At 42.0% G+C, this 15,674-nt stretch overlaps 1 protein-coding gene across 2 annotated transcripts; it reads right to left on the bottom strand.

The window, feature by feature from the left end:
• Nucleotides 1-960: 960 nt before the first annotated feature.
• PLEKHF1 (pleckstrin homology and FYVE domain containing 1) lies at nt 961-13,872 on the bottom strand. Of its 2 annotated transcripts, XM_067539997.1 has the most exons (3): nt 13,683-13,872; nt 8,098-8,358; nt 961-3,663 (listed from the first exon to the last, which is right to left on the bottom strand). In XM_067539997.1, the coding sequence occupies exon 3, from the start codon at nt 3,656-3,658 to the stop codon at nt 2,828-2,830; it is 831 nt and encodes a 276-aa protein (XP_067396098.1). In that variant the 5' UTR covers nt 3,659-3,663; nt 8,098-8,358; nt 13,683-13,872; the 3' UTR covers nt 961-2,827. The 2 variants fall into 2 exon arrangements, with proteins under 2 accessions (XP_067396098.1, XP_067396100.1); XM_067539999.1 differs by lacking the exon at nt 8,098-8,358.
• Nucleotides 13,873-15,674: the final 1,802 nt, after the last annotated feature.

Below are 15,674 nucleotides of genomic sequence, written 5' to 3'. Positions count from 1 at the left end.
GGCCTAGTGTAGATAAGCATTCATAGCATGCATAGCATTCAGTTTCCATAGGGCTCTCACAATGTATATTTCAACCCCAGTATCTTGTGTTTAGATTCACAGAAATATTAGTGACAGACACTAAATCCTCAGCCCTTTCCTTAGTGTCTTACAGTTTATTTTCTACCCCCTAACTTTATTCTCCCTAGCCTTTTGAGAGGGGAAAAAACAGGGAAGACAGGATAGGTGGGTTGTTTCAGCATTCCAGGAACGAAATGCATTGTAGTCTGCATTTTACAAGCAATTTGGGGTTTATGTCAGTTCATTGCGCTGTTTAGAAAGGGAACTTTTCTGAATCAAAGAAATCTGTTAAATGTGAGCCCCTTCACAGAGTAAATCAGTCCACACAGTAATTAGATCCTATTAACTGCAGCACCCCCCTCTCTCTCTCTCTCTCTCTCTCTCATATATATAGATAGATAGATAGGAGGAGGGAAAGCTGATCTTCAGGAAAATCAATTAAAAAGTGGAATCTTTCTGGAGCCATTTATTAAGGACTCAAGTGAAGGCAGTGGGAGTTAATGACTGCACTGTTCTGAGCTTTAGTATTTGATATTTGTATTATTTTTGTTAAGGTCATATTTTGTTTGTGAAGCCCATACTCCTTTGCGGGAGGGAGGCTTTATAAATATACTTGCCGCTGTTCATCGTTATGAACTAGAATTTGAAGAGGGATGGAAAAAATAGGACTCAAAGTTCTTTATTACTCTAAAAACCAGAAACGTGTGTTTTAGCCATGGGGCTTTTTGGCTCTTTCTGCATTGCCTCCCTCCATTTCCCCTCCCTCCCTCCCCCCCCCCCCCCCACTAGAAAATACCATTTTAATTACCATAGTCTGCTGCAGGGGGTTGCAAGAGACTTGGGAAAATTTAGTCAGCTGAGAAAGAATGGAACAAACAGAAAGGAAGCAGCAGACTTGGATATGTTTCAATAATATTCGTTTTTAAGTAGTAAATAAAAAGCCAGGATGTTCAGAACATGAGTGATGAGCTGCTGCTGAATTCGCAATAGACTGGATGTGTTTACATCAAAGCATTTGACCCAATGCTTATTTGGGATTTTCTGTTAACCACCACCACATTTATTTTGACACTTTTTTCCCATCCTTGGACATAACTTCATTCACAATCGGTGGAATAATACAAACTGGTTGGACATTGGCAGTATATAAAAAAGGAAAATATAAAATCCATGAGAATAATTTCTTTGAACTAATTTAAAAACCCAGCCTGGTTATTTGGCATGCCATGCAATGGTTAGATAGACTGGACTATGGTAAGGAAAAATTTATGATGTTGAAAATTACTTTTAACTAAATTCCTGCTCCAGAGTATAAAATGCACAATATAAAATATGCAAAAGAGATAGTAACTGAGCTTTTTGTTGTCATTATTGCTGCAATACAATTGCTGTTGTCTAATTTTCACTGATAGTAAATTGTTACACATGAGACTATGACTGGCTATTTGAATAGACACAGTCTTTCACTTCAGATTAACTTTAATGTCAAAGTTCAAATCTAATTAAGCATATGATTTTAAACCCCAATACTGAAAACACTCATGTGCATAACTCTGAAGCCAGCAAGACTACTCATGCTTGAAATTATGCAACATTATGCAATATTTGCAGTGAAGGCTTGGGGCCTTAAGTCAGTCACAGGGCATTGAGTATGTTCAGCATCTCACAGAATCAGACCTTAGTTTTGACCATCCACCTATCCCTTCACAACCTCTTCCCCTAGCACTACATCACACAACAGGTTGGGGTTCTTCCATCCCTGGTGCAATAGTGTAGAAATCTGGTTGGGTTACTGATTTTGTGACCTAGAAATATGCACGTGTGGGGAAGGGGTGGAGTGATTCTGCTAAGCCAGCCTCGTCTTTCTCACCCTAATATAAACTAACTCGCCCATTATCTTCTGTCATCACAATAGTTGTTCTCTGGCTGGGAAGGAGGACCTCTCCAATGCTGTATAATACTGCTCACAAGAAGGCAGCAGGTTTCGCTCCACAGCCACACAAGACCTCCCTGTTCCCGAGATCACCATTTCCCCAGTGATCCCAGCTTCAGGCAACTTGGGAAGCAAAAGTCAGAGTCTAAAAGTTTAACCCAGGTCTCCTGCTGGGTTTTTTTTTTTTTTTGGTATCTTACCAGACTGAAGTCAAAGGGCACCAACCCAAGCTTCCATGTACTTCAGATTTCTAGTTGTATCATTTTATAGATATTTAGTGCTTACGACAAATGCCAGCCTTGGAGACTGAAGTCCTCTATTCCCTACAGAGAAGGTAGAGCATGGGCAGTAGCAGTGCATGCTGCCCTATCAATGAGCCTCTTACATCAACAAAAGGGTCCACCCCAAGGTGAGTAATAGATTTGAAACAATAATACATAGCTCTTATATAGAGATCAGTAGATCTCAAAGTTCTTAACAGAAGGGGTCAGTAATATTATCCCCATTTTACAAATAAGGAAACTGAATCACAGAGAGAAGATGTGACTTACCCACGGTCACCTAGCAGGCCAGTGGCAGAGCAGGAAACACAATCTTGGTTCCCAGTCCAATGCTCTGTCCACTATGCCACACTGCCTGTAGGCCGTGCCCTGCTAGTGTCATGTGACAATACCAGTTCTCTTAATACTAGAGATTACTTTCATGTGTTTTCCAGATTAAGTCAAACAAAAAGGGACTGAATTCCAGCCTCCAGTGTATGCTCACCACTGAAAATACTGAGAGGTTTGTGTGTGGACCAGAAGTCAGAATCTGGCTCCTCAAGCTTTAAGCAGGTCAGCTATGGAAAGATGACCAAGACACTTCTGAGGCATAAAACTCTGCATCTGCTGGCCACTGTTCCACTTTGTCATCATCAGATTTATCACTGTCATCACCACTGGATGGTTCATAACCAGTCCCGGCAGAGTGGATCTTCTCTTGCTGCCTCTGGCCATCTTCTGCTTCCTTCTTCTTTTCTGCCATCAGCTGTTTGTAGCATAGGCTGCAGACCCTTAGCGGCTTGGGGGACAGCCGTGGGATCAGAAACCTCTGCCTGGAGCAGTCCCCGCACACAACGAAGCCACACTTCCGACAGTGATGCCTGCGAGTGAGCGTGGAGAACTTGGTCTGCATGCAGCGCATGCAGATATCAGTGGCTTTGTCAGGTATCCACGGGGCAGCATGCTCTGTGGAGGGCTGCCTGCCTGTCTTTGTCAGCAGATGCCTAATGCACTCCTCCAGGTGATTGATCCACTCTTTCCTTTCTGTGAGGGAGGCTGCAGAAACAACGAAGGACTTCTTCGAAGTTTTAATCATCCATCTGTTCTTCATTTGTAAGGTATCTGGCAGTTTCTCTAAGGTGACATCTTCGAGAGGTATGATGTGCTGGCAGTTGTACTTCCTTTTGTTTATCACTATGCTTCCGTACACAAGGATGTCATTGAAAAGGAAGAATATCCGAGGCTTGGGCTTCTTGCGGCATTCTTTGGTCAAAATTCCTTCACCCAAAAGGACCCTTCCTGGCACAGCTAAGGGTTGTCCAGATGCCCCAAAGCAGTTTTCCACAGAAGCAATGCGTTGGCTATTAATTTCAGTGTTAGCCAAATGGTCCACCATCTCTTTCATTCAGTCTACAACAACAGAAAAAAAGTAAAGTTGTAAAACTATATTCAGCAAACAACTCCATCAATATTAGCTTTGAAACAGAACAGCAAATTTAAAGAGCAGTAAGTAGATTTTCAAATAGCCAAGAGATTAGTTTAGTTTAAGTTTGAGTGATAACATCCAGCAGTGACTTATTAAAGCACTTCGAAATAAGCAGTAAAACACAATGAAACATCTGATCTATTTTGTAGCAGGCTGATATTCATCTCAGAAATCAGCAGAATTCAATTACCCAACCCTCTTATATCACATATTGGATAAGATATAAAACTCCCTTGTGTGGACACAGTTATACCAGTATAAAAAAAAGTGCTTATACCAATGTAGCTTATTCCCATCCCTAGACTGCAAGGCCAGAAGGGACCTGCGACCATAAGAGCCCCTCAGTGCCCACTGGCAAAGGGTTCACTGCCATGTAACAGCAACTTGCATCAAGCATGACAAACTCACCTCACTTAACTCCTTGCTCTCATGATACTTATCTATAAAGAATGTTGTGTAAGATATCCAATGAAAGCCAGTGACACACACGTCATTAATATTGTGCAATGTATGTATTAATTCCTATAACAATGTTAAGATTATTTACTGATTTTATGGTTTAAAGTCTGTAACCAAACAAAGGGAGAAATAGGTTTTCTTCTAAATAAGAGGGAAATAATTATCTCCCTTCCCTAATGTAAACTGAGTATGGAGATGCCTGAGACAATGGGGCAGTTCATTTGGGGGGGAATTGCGGGAAACAAATTAACCTGAGAATGTGAAGTCACCATGGGAAGACACTGGAGTCTAAACTCCCAGGGGCCATCCTGACTCTGGTGACAAAGACAATAAACTTGGAGGAATAGAAAGAGAACCAAAAAGTCACATTAACATCAGTGAGGTGTGTAGCATCAGCTGAGTCAATAGGCTGCTATATGTCAATATGTTGTGTATTCTGTCTCTTGACAGCAGACTTGGTAATTTCTGTTAGTCTCCAGTAACAGGGGCTGAATACTGCAGAGGAATGCTTACAGGCCATAGAATTTCTCTAAAATAAATTCCTAGAGCAGATCTGTTAGAAAAACATCCAGTCTTGATTTAAAAGTCGTCAGTGATGGATAATGCTCCACAACCCTTGGTAAAGTATTCCTATGGTTTATTTCTCACCATTAAAAACGTACACCTTATTTTCAAGCTGAATGTATCTAGCTTCAATTTCCTCCCCCTGAATCATAGGATACCTTTCTCTACTAGACTGAAGAGCCCATTATTAAATATTTGTTCCCAATATTGGTGCTAATGGACTCTAAACAAGTTACCTCTTAAACTTCTCTTTGTTAAGATAAATAGATTGAGCTGCTTGAGTCTATTACTATAAAGCATGTTTTCTAATCCCCTGATCTGGCTCTGGCTTTTCTCTGAATCCTTTACAATTTATCAACATCCTGTTTGGACTGTGGGCACCAAAATTGGACACAGTATTCCAGCAGCAGTTTCATCCGTGCCAAATATAGAGGTAAAAACTTCTCTACGCCTTCAAGATTCCCCAGTTTATGCATCTCAGGATCACAGTAGCTCTTTTGGTCACAGCATCACACTGGGAGCTCATGTTCCGCTTCTTATCCACCATGACCCCCAAATCCTTTTCACAGTCACTGCTTCCCAGGATAAAAGTTCCCCATTCTGGAAGTAAGAACTGCATTCTTTGTTCCTATATGTATACATTTAACCCTATTAAAATGCATATTGTTTACTTGCACCTAGTTTTCCAAGAGTTCCAGATCACTCTGAATTAGTGACTTTTCTTCTTCATTAGTTACCATGTCCCCAATTTTTGGTCCTCTTCAACCTTTTTCTTCCAGATCATTGATTTTAAGATTACATGTTGAGACCTACCAATTGGCCAGGGTTTAATCCCTTTAATGTGCACCATGTTTGTTTTATATTGTTCTAATTTTTTTTTAATCAAAATGTCATGTGGTACCACATCAAACACCTTACAGAATTCTCAGTATATTACATCAACATTATTTCCTTTACCAATCAAACTTGTAATCTCATCAAAATAAGATATCAAGGTAGTTTGACAAGATCTATTTTCCATAAACCCAGATTGATTTGAATTAATTACATTACTGTCCTTTAATTCCTTATTTATTAAGTACCATGTCCAGCTTCATCACTATCTTGCCTAGGACCGATGTCAGACTTTTTTAAAAAATTGGCACAACATTAGCTTTCTACTTCCCCAGTGTTCTAAATCTTCTTGAAAATCAACATAAATCTTCCAATGAGCTCCTCAGCCAGTTCTTTTAAAACTCTTGGATGCAAGTTATCTGCACCTGCTGATTTAAAAATGTCTAACCATTTGGTAGCTTCTGTTTCGCATTCTCCAGAGATACTAGTGGAATGGAAAGAGTTATCATTACTATATGGTGAAACTATATCCAGCTTTTTCCCCAAAATACAGAACAAATATTTACTGAAGAAGGGGAATTAGCTATACTGCTCTAAGACACTTTTATACGGGCAAAACTGCATCCACAGTAGGGGCTGTATCAGGATAATGATATTGGTGTTAAAAGCAGAAGGAAAAAGAAATTAAAAAAAAAATCATCACACTCCTAATCAACAATTATATTGATAAAAGGCCTGCTCTCTACAGTTTTAGTAAGTCAAAATTTTGCAATGCTTTTTTTTGGAGGGGGGGGAAATTCACACATGAAAGATGCTTGATTGACAGGCATAAAAACTAGAGCTCTGTCCATACAGCACGGTTGGCTCCGGCAGCGCTCCCACCACTGCACCCCTACCCTAGAAGGGGTTGCCTTTGCACGTGTGTCTAAACTAGCAATTTTTTTTTTTTTAAACCTGTTATTAGCAACTGGTTCAATTGCACTCCCTGCTAATAACGGGTCAAAACTGTGCTAGTGCAGTGATCTAAGCAGTGAAAGGGCAGAATGGCCTCCACATCCACTCAATTCTTGGCCTCTCTGCTGAGACTACCAACTAAGATATAGTCAGACAGACGATGCATAGACAGACAATTGTCTCTAGGCATTGAAATGAAACAATCCACTGAATTACAGAAGTGGAAGGCTGCATGTCCTATTATCAATTCTCTGAGCTATCTCCAGTGATCCTCCTCTTATACGACTGACAAGACCAAAAAACCCACCCAAGAACCCAGCCTACACAACCCAACCCCTGCATTCATCATACCCAAGTGCTTCTTTTGTTATGTGTGTTTTCAAAATGACGTGTCATCTAACTGGAAACGTTCTGAATATTATTAAAGGAACTAGATCACAGCATACTCATTACTCCCTCCCACCTCCACAACACTACTCTCCTGTTAAAAAACACTTTATTTTAAAAGTACCATGGTAAGTGCCGTGAAAGTAACTCCTTTAAGTCCCTAACTTGGGACCCATTAAACACTTTCATGCTCATGACCTCCTAGAGTCTCCCTCCACTTACACATTCAAAAAGTAAGTTTGTGCTTACTGATATTGAGCCAAGACTCTGTGTCTAGGCATAATAATCCACAAGAAGCTTCATGAGAAACAGTCATTTCCTTTTAGACCAAGGTAGCTCAGAGTGCATAGGTCCTAGTTTCTGTTAGTGCTTCTTACAATGACTAATGCATAACTACATGTTCTCTCAAACACTTAGGTCTCAAAAGATCTAACAGCCACATGATGCTCAAGACTTAGCTTCAGTGATGAATAACCACATGGAGAAAATTCTAGACAAACAGTTTACACCCATATAGCATTTTTCATCTCAACTCACCCTTTCACCCACCACCTCCAGAGTAGCAGCTTCGACACCATACAATGATACTAAATGTTTCTAAAAGAAGCAGCAGCCAGTTAAAATTTCTGGACACAATGAATTAAGTTACCCAATTTAGAATGTGGCCAGGAGACTGCTATTAATACCCACATGGTATACAGGAAGCTTAGGGCCAACATTATAAAAGAGCTCAGCTCCCATTTAGGTACCTAGATGAAGTGGCATGTTTTCCAAGCACCAAACAAGCAGTCGTTGAGAAAAATGGGCACTGCTGGGTGCGGTATCTGGTCCTTACTGACCACAGATGATCAGGACCTTTAAATTTACATCTCTGCTAAAGACAGTGCCTCCAGCAGCGAGGTGCCCCAAATGCCAAATTGGGGCATTGGCTCTGTATGGATTCAGAAGGGAAGCCAACATTTTTACTGCAGCACCTGTTTTTTCCTTAGCAATCTTTTTTCCTAAGAACGATGGGATGACAATAGCTGCCTGTGGAGTGTTATGAGGATCATGTCCCACAGTGGCATCACGAGGCGAATGCAAGCTATGAGCAACCAAACAAGGACAACCCCATGATTTCCCTTGAATTAGGAGAAGGCTCTAATGACTCTCTGACTCACTTCTGTTAGGATGTACAGTATTTCTTCACGGCTTTGAGAGAGCAGATTTGATGGTTTCAGACTGCGTTAAGACACTTTTCATCAATGTGTAGTACAGCCCAAATCCAGTCGCAACCTCTACAATATGCTTATAAGAAGTGAGAAAATAGCAGGAAAACAACAATTTATTTGCTTTTCCTCTAAAGGTAACACAGGACAAGCTCTCTGCCATCGGAAAATTTCTCTGAAAGATCAAATCTAACACACCATGACTTCTGTTCTCTGAAATGCAAACATAGGGAAAAAGAAAGCAATAATTATCAGGGATGTTTAATGTGATACAAATGCCTCAAGGTCCATCCCACTAAGAACACAGCTGAAACTCCATACTAATTTCCTCCACTCCCACATAAACACTGTTGTGCATCTATTCCCATATAAGATTGTTGCTGGAGCCACCCTTTTCTAGTTATTTCAAGGTGGTGCCCATAAGCATTTTCAGAATGGGACTTACATACACTTTATATCAGCAGGCCCAAAGGCGCGACTAGATCTACACTTTCTGACGTAATGTTCTAAAAACTTTTCCCTTGAAATAAAAATATTTGGAATGTTGCATTATGGAAATAACTGTCTTCCCTTTGTGTTGGGGAGAGCAGAGATAGTCTGTGTCACTGCTTAGTTGGTCAGATCAGATGAGACTCCAGCCTGAGGCATTTTTCCTGTAGGCATGGCAACGCCAGAATTTAACTTCTGCATTTTCCATTACAGTGAGTCTACAACTTGTAAACATTTTTCTCCCTTCTACCTACAGAGCAGAATAAAATACAGAGCAGAATTGCAGAATAAATGAATGAAAGGTTTAAACTGAAGAATGATTGCACACAGAAGGCACAGCACGGCCCTTGGATAAATGCCCTGCACACTGATTTTCCAGATCTGGAGACTTGCCTACTTTTGGACATGTACAAACAAAATCTCAGGAGAGGAGTGGGCACAAAAGAGACAGACACAATGATATACCTATTTCTCTTTTGGCTGTGTAATAAAGGAGAGATTGAAACCAGGGCAGATTAGTGTGGGGGAATTCAGGGTATAGGAAAATACTATATAAAAATACAGGCCTTATCAACCAAAAACTGTATGTTTTACAGATTCCTGACCCTGCTTATGACAATCTCACTGCATGGTAGTATAAGAGCTTGACTCCTGGCTTCTATTCCCAGTTTGGCTACTGATCTCCTCTCTTTCTCATGGTTACTTATCTGTACTGTGGGTAAAATAAGCTTTAGATACTGCAGAGGGGCTTTCGGAGACTTCCATGGTACAAAGTGCTTTAAGAAAGATTCAGTATGTGTAGCCTGTTCAGCAGCTAACATAAAGGTGGGGCAGGGTTCAGGACAATGCCCTGGAGAGAATCCTACCATCCCACCTCTTCCAGATGATGAGGGCATGGTTGGCTTCTCATTAGGCATTGGTCCTGGATAGTGAAACCCCAACTTCCATATTGGTCTATGGCTTGTAAATTATTCGTCTGTGTTTTATAAGCATGGTAAAGTTTTCAAGTGAGTGGGAATGCGTTGGATGGTGAGGAAAGAGAGGGAGAATTCCACATATTTCCTAAACTTCTAACTAAACTGACAAAGTAATCCCAGAATAAAGATATGCCATCAGAAGACACTGGGTACATTAAAAAAAACAAAACACTGAAAATCAGTGGGATTTAGGCTCCAAAATCACCTAGGAAAAGTTTAACTATCATGCTTATTTTGGTTCTTACACAGTACAGAACACTTTCAAGGTTTGCTGCACCAAAACAAAGGGACAAACAGTGTGTAAACACCTTTCCATGCCCAAATGAGAGAGAAGCTAAAGGAACTACCTGTGGAGTAGCATACTGGGATGTGGAGATTACATTCTTGTACCTTAGTACCCTAACTTGTTACTTTTTGAAAGGAGAACCATTAACTTCCTAAGGAAAGAAAAAAAAAATCCACCAAGCCACCGCTTGTTAGTGTGTTGCCAGTATGGGGTCAGATGGGAAAAACAGTTTTATTACATGTCTCTGGTATCCCATTATCCCACCCGTGGATTTCTGCATTTATGGTAGTTTGCTCTAATTTAATAAGTTAAATAATATAAGAAGTTCACTTTCCACCTTATTCCCCAAGGAATAAATGGTTTATTAAAGTGAGCATATACTTCTCAGATCAACTGTTGGTTTATGGATCAACAGTTGGTTTATGGATTATGCATCAGGCTGCAAAACCAATTTTATTTTAATAACATTGTGATTAACTTCAAATGGTCTTTTGTTTTCTGTCTGAATGGAAGGCACTACATGAATTTAGGGCTTTTCTTACTAGTAAAATAAAGCAGACTTCTGGGAATATGCAGTATTGTATTTTTTTCTCTATCAGTGAAGCGAGACACCATAATTTAGGAACAAGGTAATAAGCAAATTAAAAACCACAGGATCTAATTTCTGATCCAGCCTGTTAATTTGGCAAAATATGTTATTTTTGTTCTGTTTGTATCAAAGTTTGTTACAATGGCTCAAAGAAATTATAGTCATTATTAAGTAAATGCTACGTAGCTAATTAAGTTTTTACTGTTTATTGGTAAATACACTGTAGCACGTATGTGCATGCATATACATAGGTGCCAATTGCAAAGGTGGGTTTGTGTAATGTGGTCGGCTGTCCATCAGGAACTGGTCCCATCAACTCATTTCAAACAGCCATCAAATAGTAAAAACTTCCTCTTCTTACAGAAGGAGGCCTACCTCAGCCTGTTGAAATTGATGGGAAAAGCCAGGAGAGAAGTACTGCATACACCCAGATTTATAGGAGGAGAGGAGAGGAGCCACAGCTAAAGCAAGAGAGGTGTAGTAAGTGGGGAATGGTTGCATGGTATTCTAATTTCCCTGGCATTTGACAAATATTTTCTGTAGTATTCAACTTGTTCTATAGCTGGTTAATATATTAGTTAATGAATACTGCTGAAATTCATTGAAGTATGTTTCCACTATTTGATTAATCGTAGTAAATTATAAATAAACAAGTTAAATAGTTGGTTAACAATGTGACAATTAAACACAGGGCACACAGATGTTATAATCCTTTAAACCACAAGATAGCATGGCTTTGAGGAGCACTGCCTCGGGGACAATGCAGCACAGGGATTTTTCACCATGGTTAGTAGATGCCGAGTACATTTATCAAGCCTGTATACACAAATGACTTATGCAACCTTTAAGTGTTGACCACAGGGGCCTGGTGGGTTTCCTATGGAGAAATAAAAGCATCAGCAGTAGCCCATCTCACCCCATGTGCTGTAATAGCTGTGAGTGCAGGCAGGGGATACTCTAAGTGCCCCATGGAGTCCCTGAGAATGACCACAGTCCACTCTTCATTCAGAAGCCTCCATGTCATAGTTGTTATCCTTCCAATAAAAGAGGCCTGGACATGCCTCCCTCCAGTACCCTTTAACAGAGCACCAGCTGGAATCACAGAATATTAGGGTTGGAAGGGACCTCAAGACGTCATCTTGCCAACCACCTGCTCAAAGCAGGACCAACCCCAACTAAATCATCCCAGCCAGGGTTTTATCAAGCCAGGCCTTAAAGACCTCTAAGGATGGAGATTCCACCACCTCCCTAGGTAACCCATTCCAGTGCTTCGCCACCCTCTTAGTGAAAAAAAATCACCCCATCTCAGCCTGTGATCTTGTCATCAGACTAGACAATCTAATAGTCCCTTCTGGCCTTAAAAATCCATTAATCTAATCAGTTCTTTGAGGGAGTCTTCTCTATGTAACACCAAGATGCTGAAGGAAGTGATGTGAGTAATCAGCAGTTGGCACTCTTCTTCTCTTTCATCTTGGTATTAAACAAATGCTCCAGGACGGTATTACAAATGCCTAAGCTGCCAGAGGTGCATACGCTGCAAGAGTAGAGATATGCATGAGCATAACTGCATGTAAAAAAAATAAATGTTAAATTGTTGATAGGTCAGTTGTTTATTAATACAAATAAAGAGCTGGAGTCCATTTGCATGAGCAAATATACAGTTTGCATGCATAAACCCAGCAACTGTGCAGGTAAATAAAGCACACAGCTGTTTTTTTTTTTTTTTTTAAATCAGGATATAACTGTAGATGTTGCGATTAAACAGTTTCCTGATTTCACCAGAGCATTTCAAACAATACTGGTTCAGTAATAATACCGATTTCCTGAGTTCCACACAGACTGTGCTCTCCTAGCATCTAAAAACTGTCTGTGCAAGTCAGAATACCACATAAAATGCATGATACTTATTAACACTGGTTCTATTCCTTAGATAGCAAAAAGTTTCAAAATATGCAATTCATATTGAAACATGATCATATATTTTAGAGAATCTAAGTCTATTTTTCCAAAAGAAAAAAAAAAGATAGTAAATACTTTACATATATATAGCTCCTGTTAACTATGGATGTTAAAGTGCCTTACAAACATGTTAATTAGGTGAGTATTACCATACCATTTTACAGATGAGTACATTGCTGCTAATCATACACATTAAGAGAGATCAGAAGCAGTGCAATCATATTAACAGGAGTTATATAAGGATTATTATTACTGTTATTACCATTCAGTATTTGTAAAGCACCAATAACACACTCAGTGTTGTAGAAGAAACAAATACAAAGACTTTACAGTGTAAAGGACAGTCAGAAGAAAGGAAGGAAGACCCAGGGGAGCTATGTTGGACTAAATCATACCCTGAGAATTCTTGAGCGTTTACTTTTATGAATTTTCTCTGCTAAATGGTGTTTAAAATCCAGCTCTGCGCTTCATATTACTGAATCTTATGAGTAGTATGTTCAAGTAGTAAACATTGCAGGACACAGATTTCCAAACCTGTTGCTCAATCCAAGCATTGTAAACTGACAAAGGGGAAGGATGACACTGGATTGGGAAGAGTTCTGCATGGCCTTGTGCTAGTCACTAAGGGCCAAGTTCGATCACCCTTACTCACAGAGAGCAGCACCTTACTACAAGCAGTCCCACTGATTTCAGCTGAATGTTTTGTGGTGCAAGGTCTGAGTAACATTGGCAGGATCAGGCTCATCCTCTGTCACTCAGTTCCTAGCTCAACACTGGGGATAACAATACTTACCTACCTCACAAGGCTGCTGTGAGAAAAAATGTATCGAAGATTATGAGGCGTTCAGATCCTCAGGCGACTGACTGGGGCTAGAGAAGTACCTATATCCCGATCCCACTGCTAGCGTGAGCCAGCACAACCATGTCAACAACGCAGCTCCAGGAGTTAGCACCTGCTACCTCGTTTCCGAAGTCACTACCGACACAGCGCGCTCCGAACCGAGGGCTGGGCGCTCCCACGTGAAATGCCTCCATCCAGGGCTGCCTGAGGGTCGGAAGGTGGGAAACACGGACACGTGAAAGCGAGCTGGGGGGCAGCCGGGACGCGCTGGAGGGGAGCTGGGACAATAGTGCCTGCCTGCCTGGCCACAGGGGGAGCTGAGACGGGCTGGGGTCTCCCCCCTACACACGGTCCAGCGCCGCGAGGCAGCGAGCGAGACCACAGCAGCAGTTGTACCTTGTGCCTTTCCCAGCCGGATCCCCTGCCTCGCGACCGCTGCCGCCGACACCAGCTTCGCGAGACTCCGCAGATCCTCTCTCGGGACGGGCAGAGCTAGGCTCCCTCCGGCGCTCCGCACCACCCGATTACGTGAAAGTAGAACGCTCGAGACAGTCGGCCGCAGCCGCCGCCGCCGCCGCCACCACAACATTCCACCCCTACCCCCGGTCCCCTGCCGGCTGCCACATGCCTCCTCTCTTCCAATGGGCTTCTTCGGAGGAGGGGGAGGCGACGCGCTCAGCCAATCAGCTCGCGGCAGCCGGAGCCGGACCGTCCGGTTCTGGAATGCTCCGACTCAGCGTTCCGCTCTGACCACGCCCCTCTGGGGGATCTCGACTAATCACGGAGCCAGAGTGGGGAACCCGGTGGGGGGGGAGGGAGCCTGAATGGAGCGAGGGGAACGACAAAACAAAGATCGGGAGTCGAGCCGAGGGTGGGAGTCGTGCACTCACTCACCTCAGTGCGGGGCGAGAAGGAACGGGAAGGAAGTTGGGGCACCTCCACCCAGCTGCCCCGTGGGAGCGAAGAAGTAGAAATCGAGGCAGTTTGTCTGGGGGAAGTTTTCCTTGGTCAGCGCAGACCCTGGCGGCTGGAGCCTGTCTCTGTGCCACGGGGTGAGTGTGTGCGAAAGAAAACTTCCTGGGGAGATCGTGGCCTGAATTGCTAAGCTTCAGAGTGGGGACTGAGGTTAGGACACCCACAGGAGCTCCAGGGCTGAGAACTATGTGAAAGATCTTGAACTTTATAAACTCCAAGGGCTTGGAAAAGTGTGCATGTTGCGGAGTTGTGCGCTGGTTTTGTGTATGGCTGCAATGAAAATGGTGTGTTTGATTGTTGTTTTGCTCTCAATCAATCTCATGGATGAAATCCTGGCCCCATTATAGTTGGTGGGAATTTTTACCGTAGAGCAAGGATCTCACCCGCCTTGTTTCTCCTCTTTTCAGTGATTCCCCTCACCACAGTCCGACCCGATCTTTTTCTCCTGCACGCCACTGCCTCATCTGTGTTTTTGTGAGGGTGTGTGTCTGAATGGGCTCCTGCATCCTCCACGCCTGAAGCACAAGGCTAGGGTTAGGAATTGAGTGCTGTTCAGAAGGCCACTCCCCATAAGAAAGTTTTCAGTGAATGTTCCTCTGAAAGGCACTGAACTTGTCGTTTTAGGATACAGCCAGTTCTCCCATACAGACAGCAAAAAGGTAAGGGTTGAGTGACTCCGAGGTTGTAGTGGTCAACACTTGCCAGTTTCTCCAGGGCAACAGAACTCCTAGGTCTAGCCTTAAAGACAGGTGCATCTGGGGGGGGGAGGCAGGCACTACTTAAGTGGAATCCCTGGGCAGGATCCTTGTGAGCAGCACTGCCACAGTGACAACTTCATTGCAGGACAGTCCCATTTGATTCCATCATAAAACATAAGACCAGTGAGGCTGGAGACATGCAGGCTTATGAATTTTAAGAACAAGAAACTTGCTCCTCCTTTTGCCTCAGTGCACTGGGGTCACTTCTCAATTTTCATTGCATAATAGGGTGTGTCTCACTGAAGGGAAGGCCAGACTGCAAACAAGACACATTATAATGCACAAAAATAAGCTCTCAGGATGGATTCATTATAAAATACTGATTAACAAAAGGCATGTTGAAGTTGAATTAGGCAACACTTCATTGGTCCATGGTCAATAGGGACATCCACTTAATTTAGACACATAACTGGGAGCAGATTTCAAGAAATGTGTTAACAGGCTTTAAGATCTATTTTATTGGGACACTTCTAATCTTTCTTGCAAGATCATTTAACTTCATTGTGTGCTCCTGAGATAAAACTGCAAGTGCAGTTTTTAAAATGCTTTACACAAGAGAGGTTGGGAAACACTGTTTTAAAAGTTTGAGACACATGAATTGTTTTGTACAATGTAGCTTTGATCTTAATATTTATACATACATGCACTGAAAGTG

Source organism: Emydura macquarii, unplaced genomic scaffold (assembly GCF_026122565.2).
Source record: "Emydura macquarii macquarii isolate MOO-44397 ecotype Brisbane River unplaced genomic scaffold, CSIRO-AGI_Emac_v2 contig_561, whole genome shotgun sequence".
Taxonomy (NCBI): Eukaryota; Metazoa; Chordata; order Testudines; family Chelidae; genus Emydura; species Emydura macquarii.
This window is presented reverse-complemented; position numbering and strand designations above follow the sequence as displayed.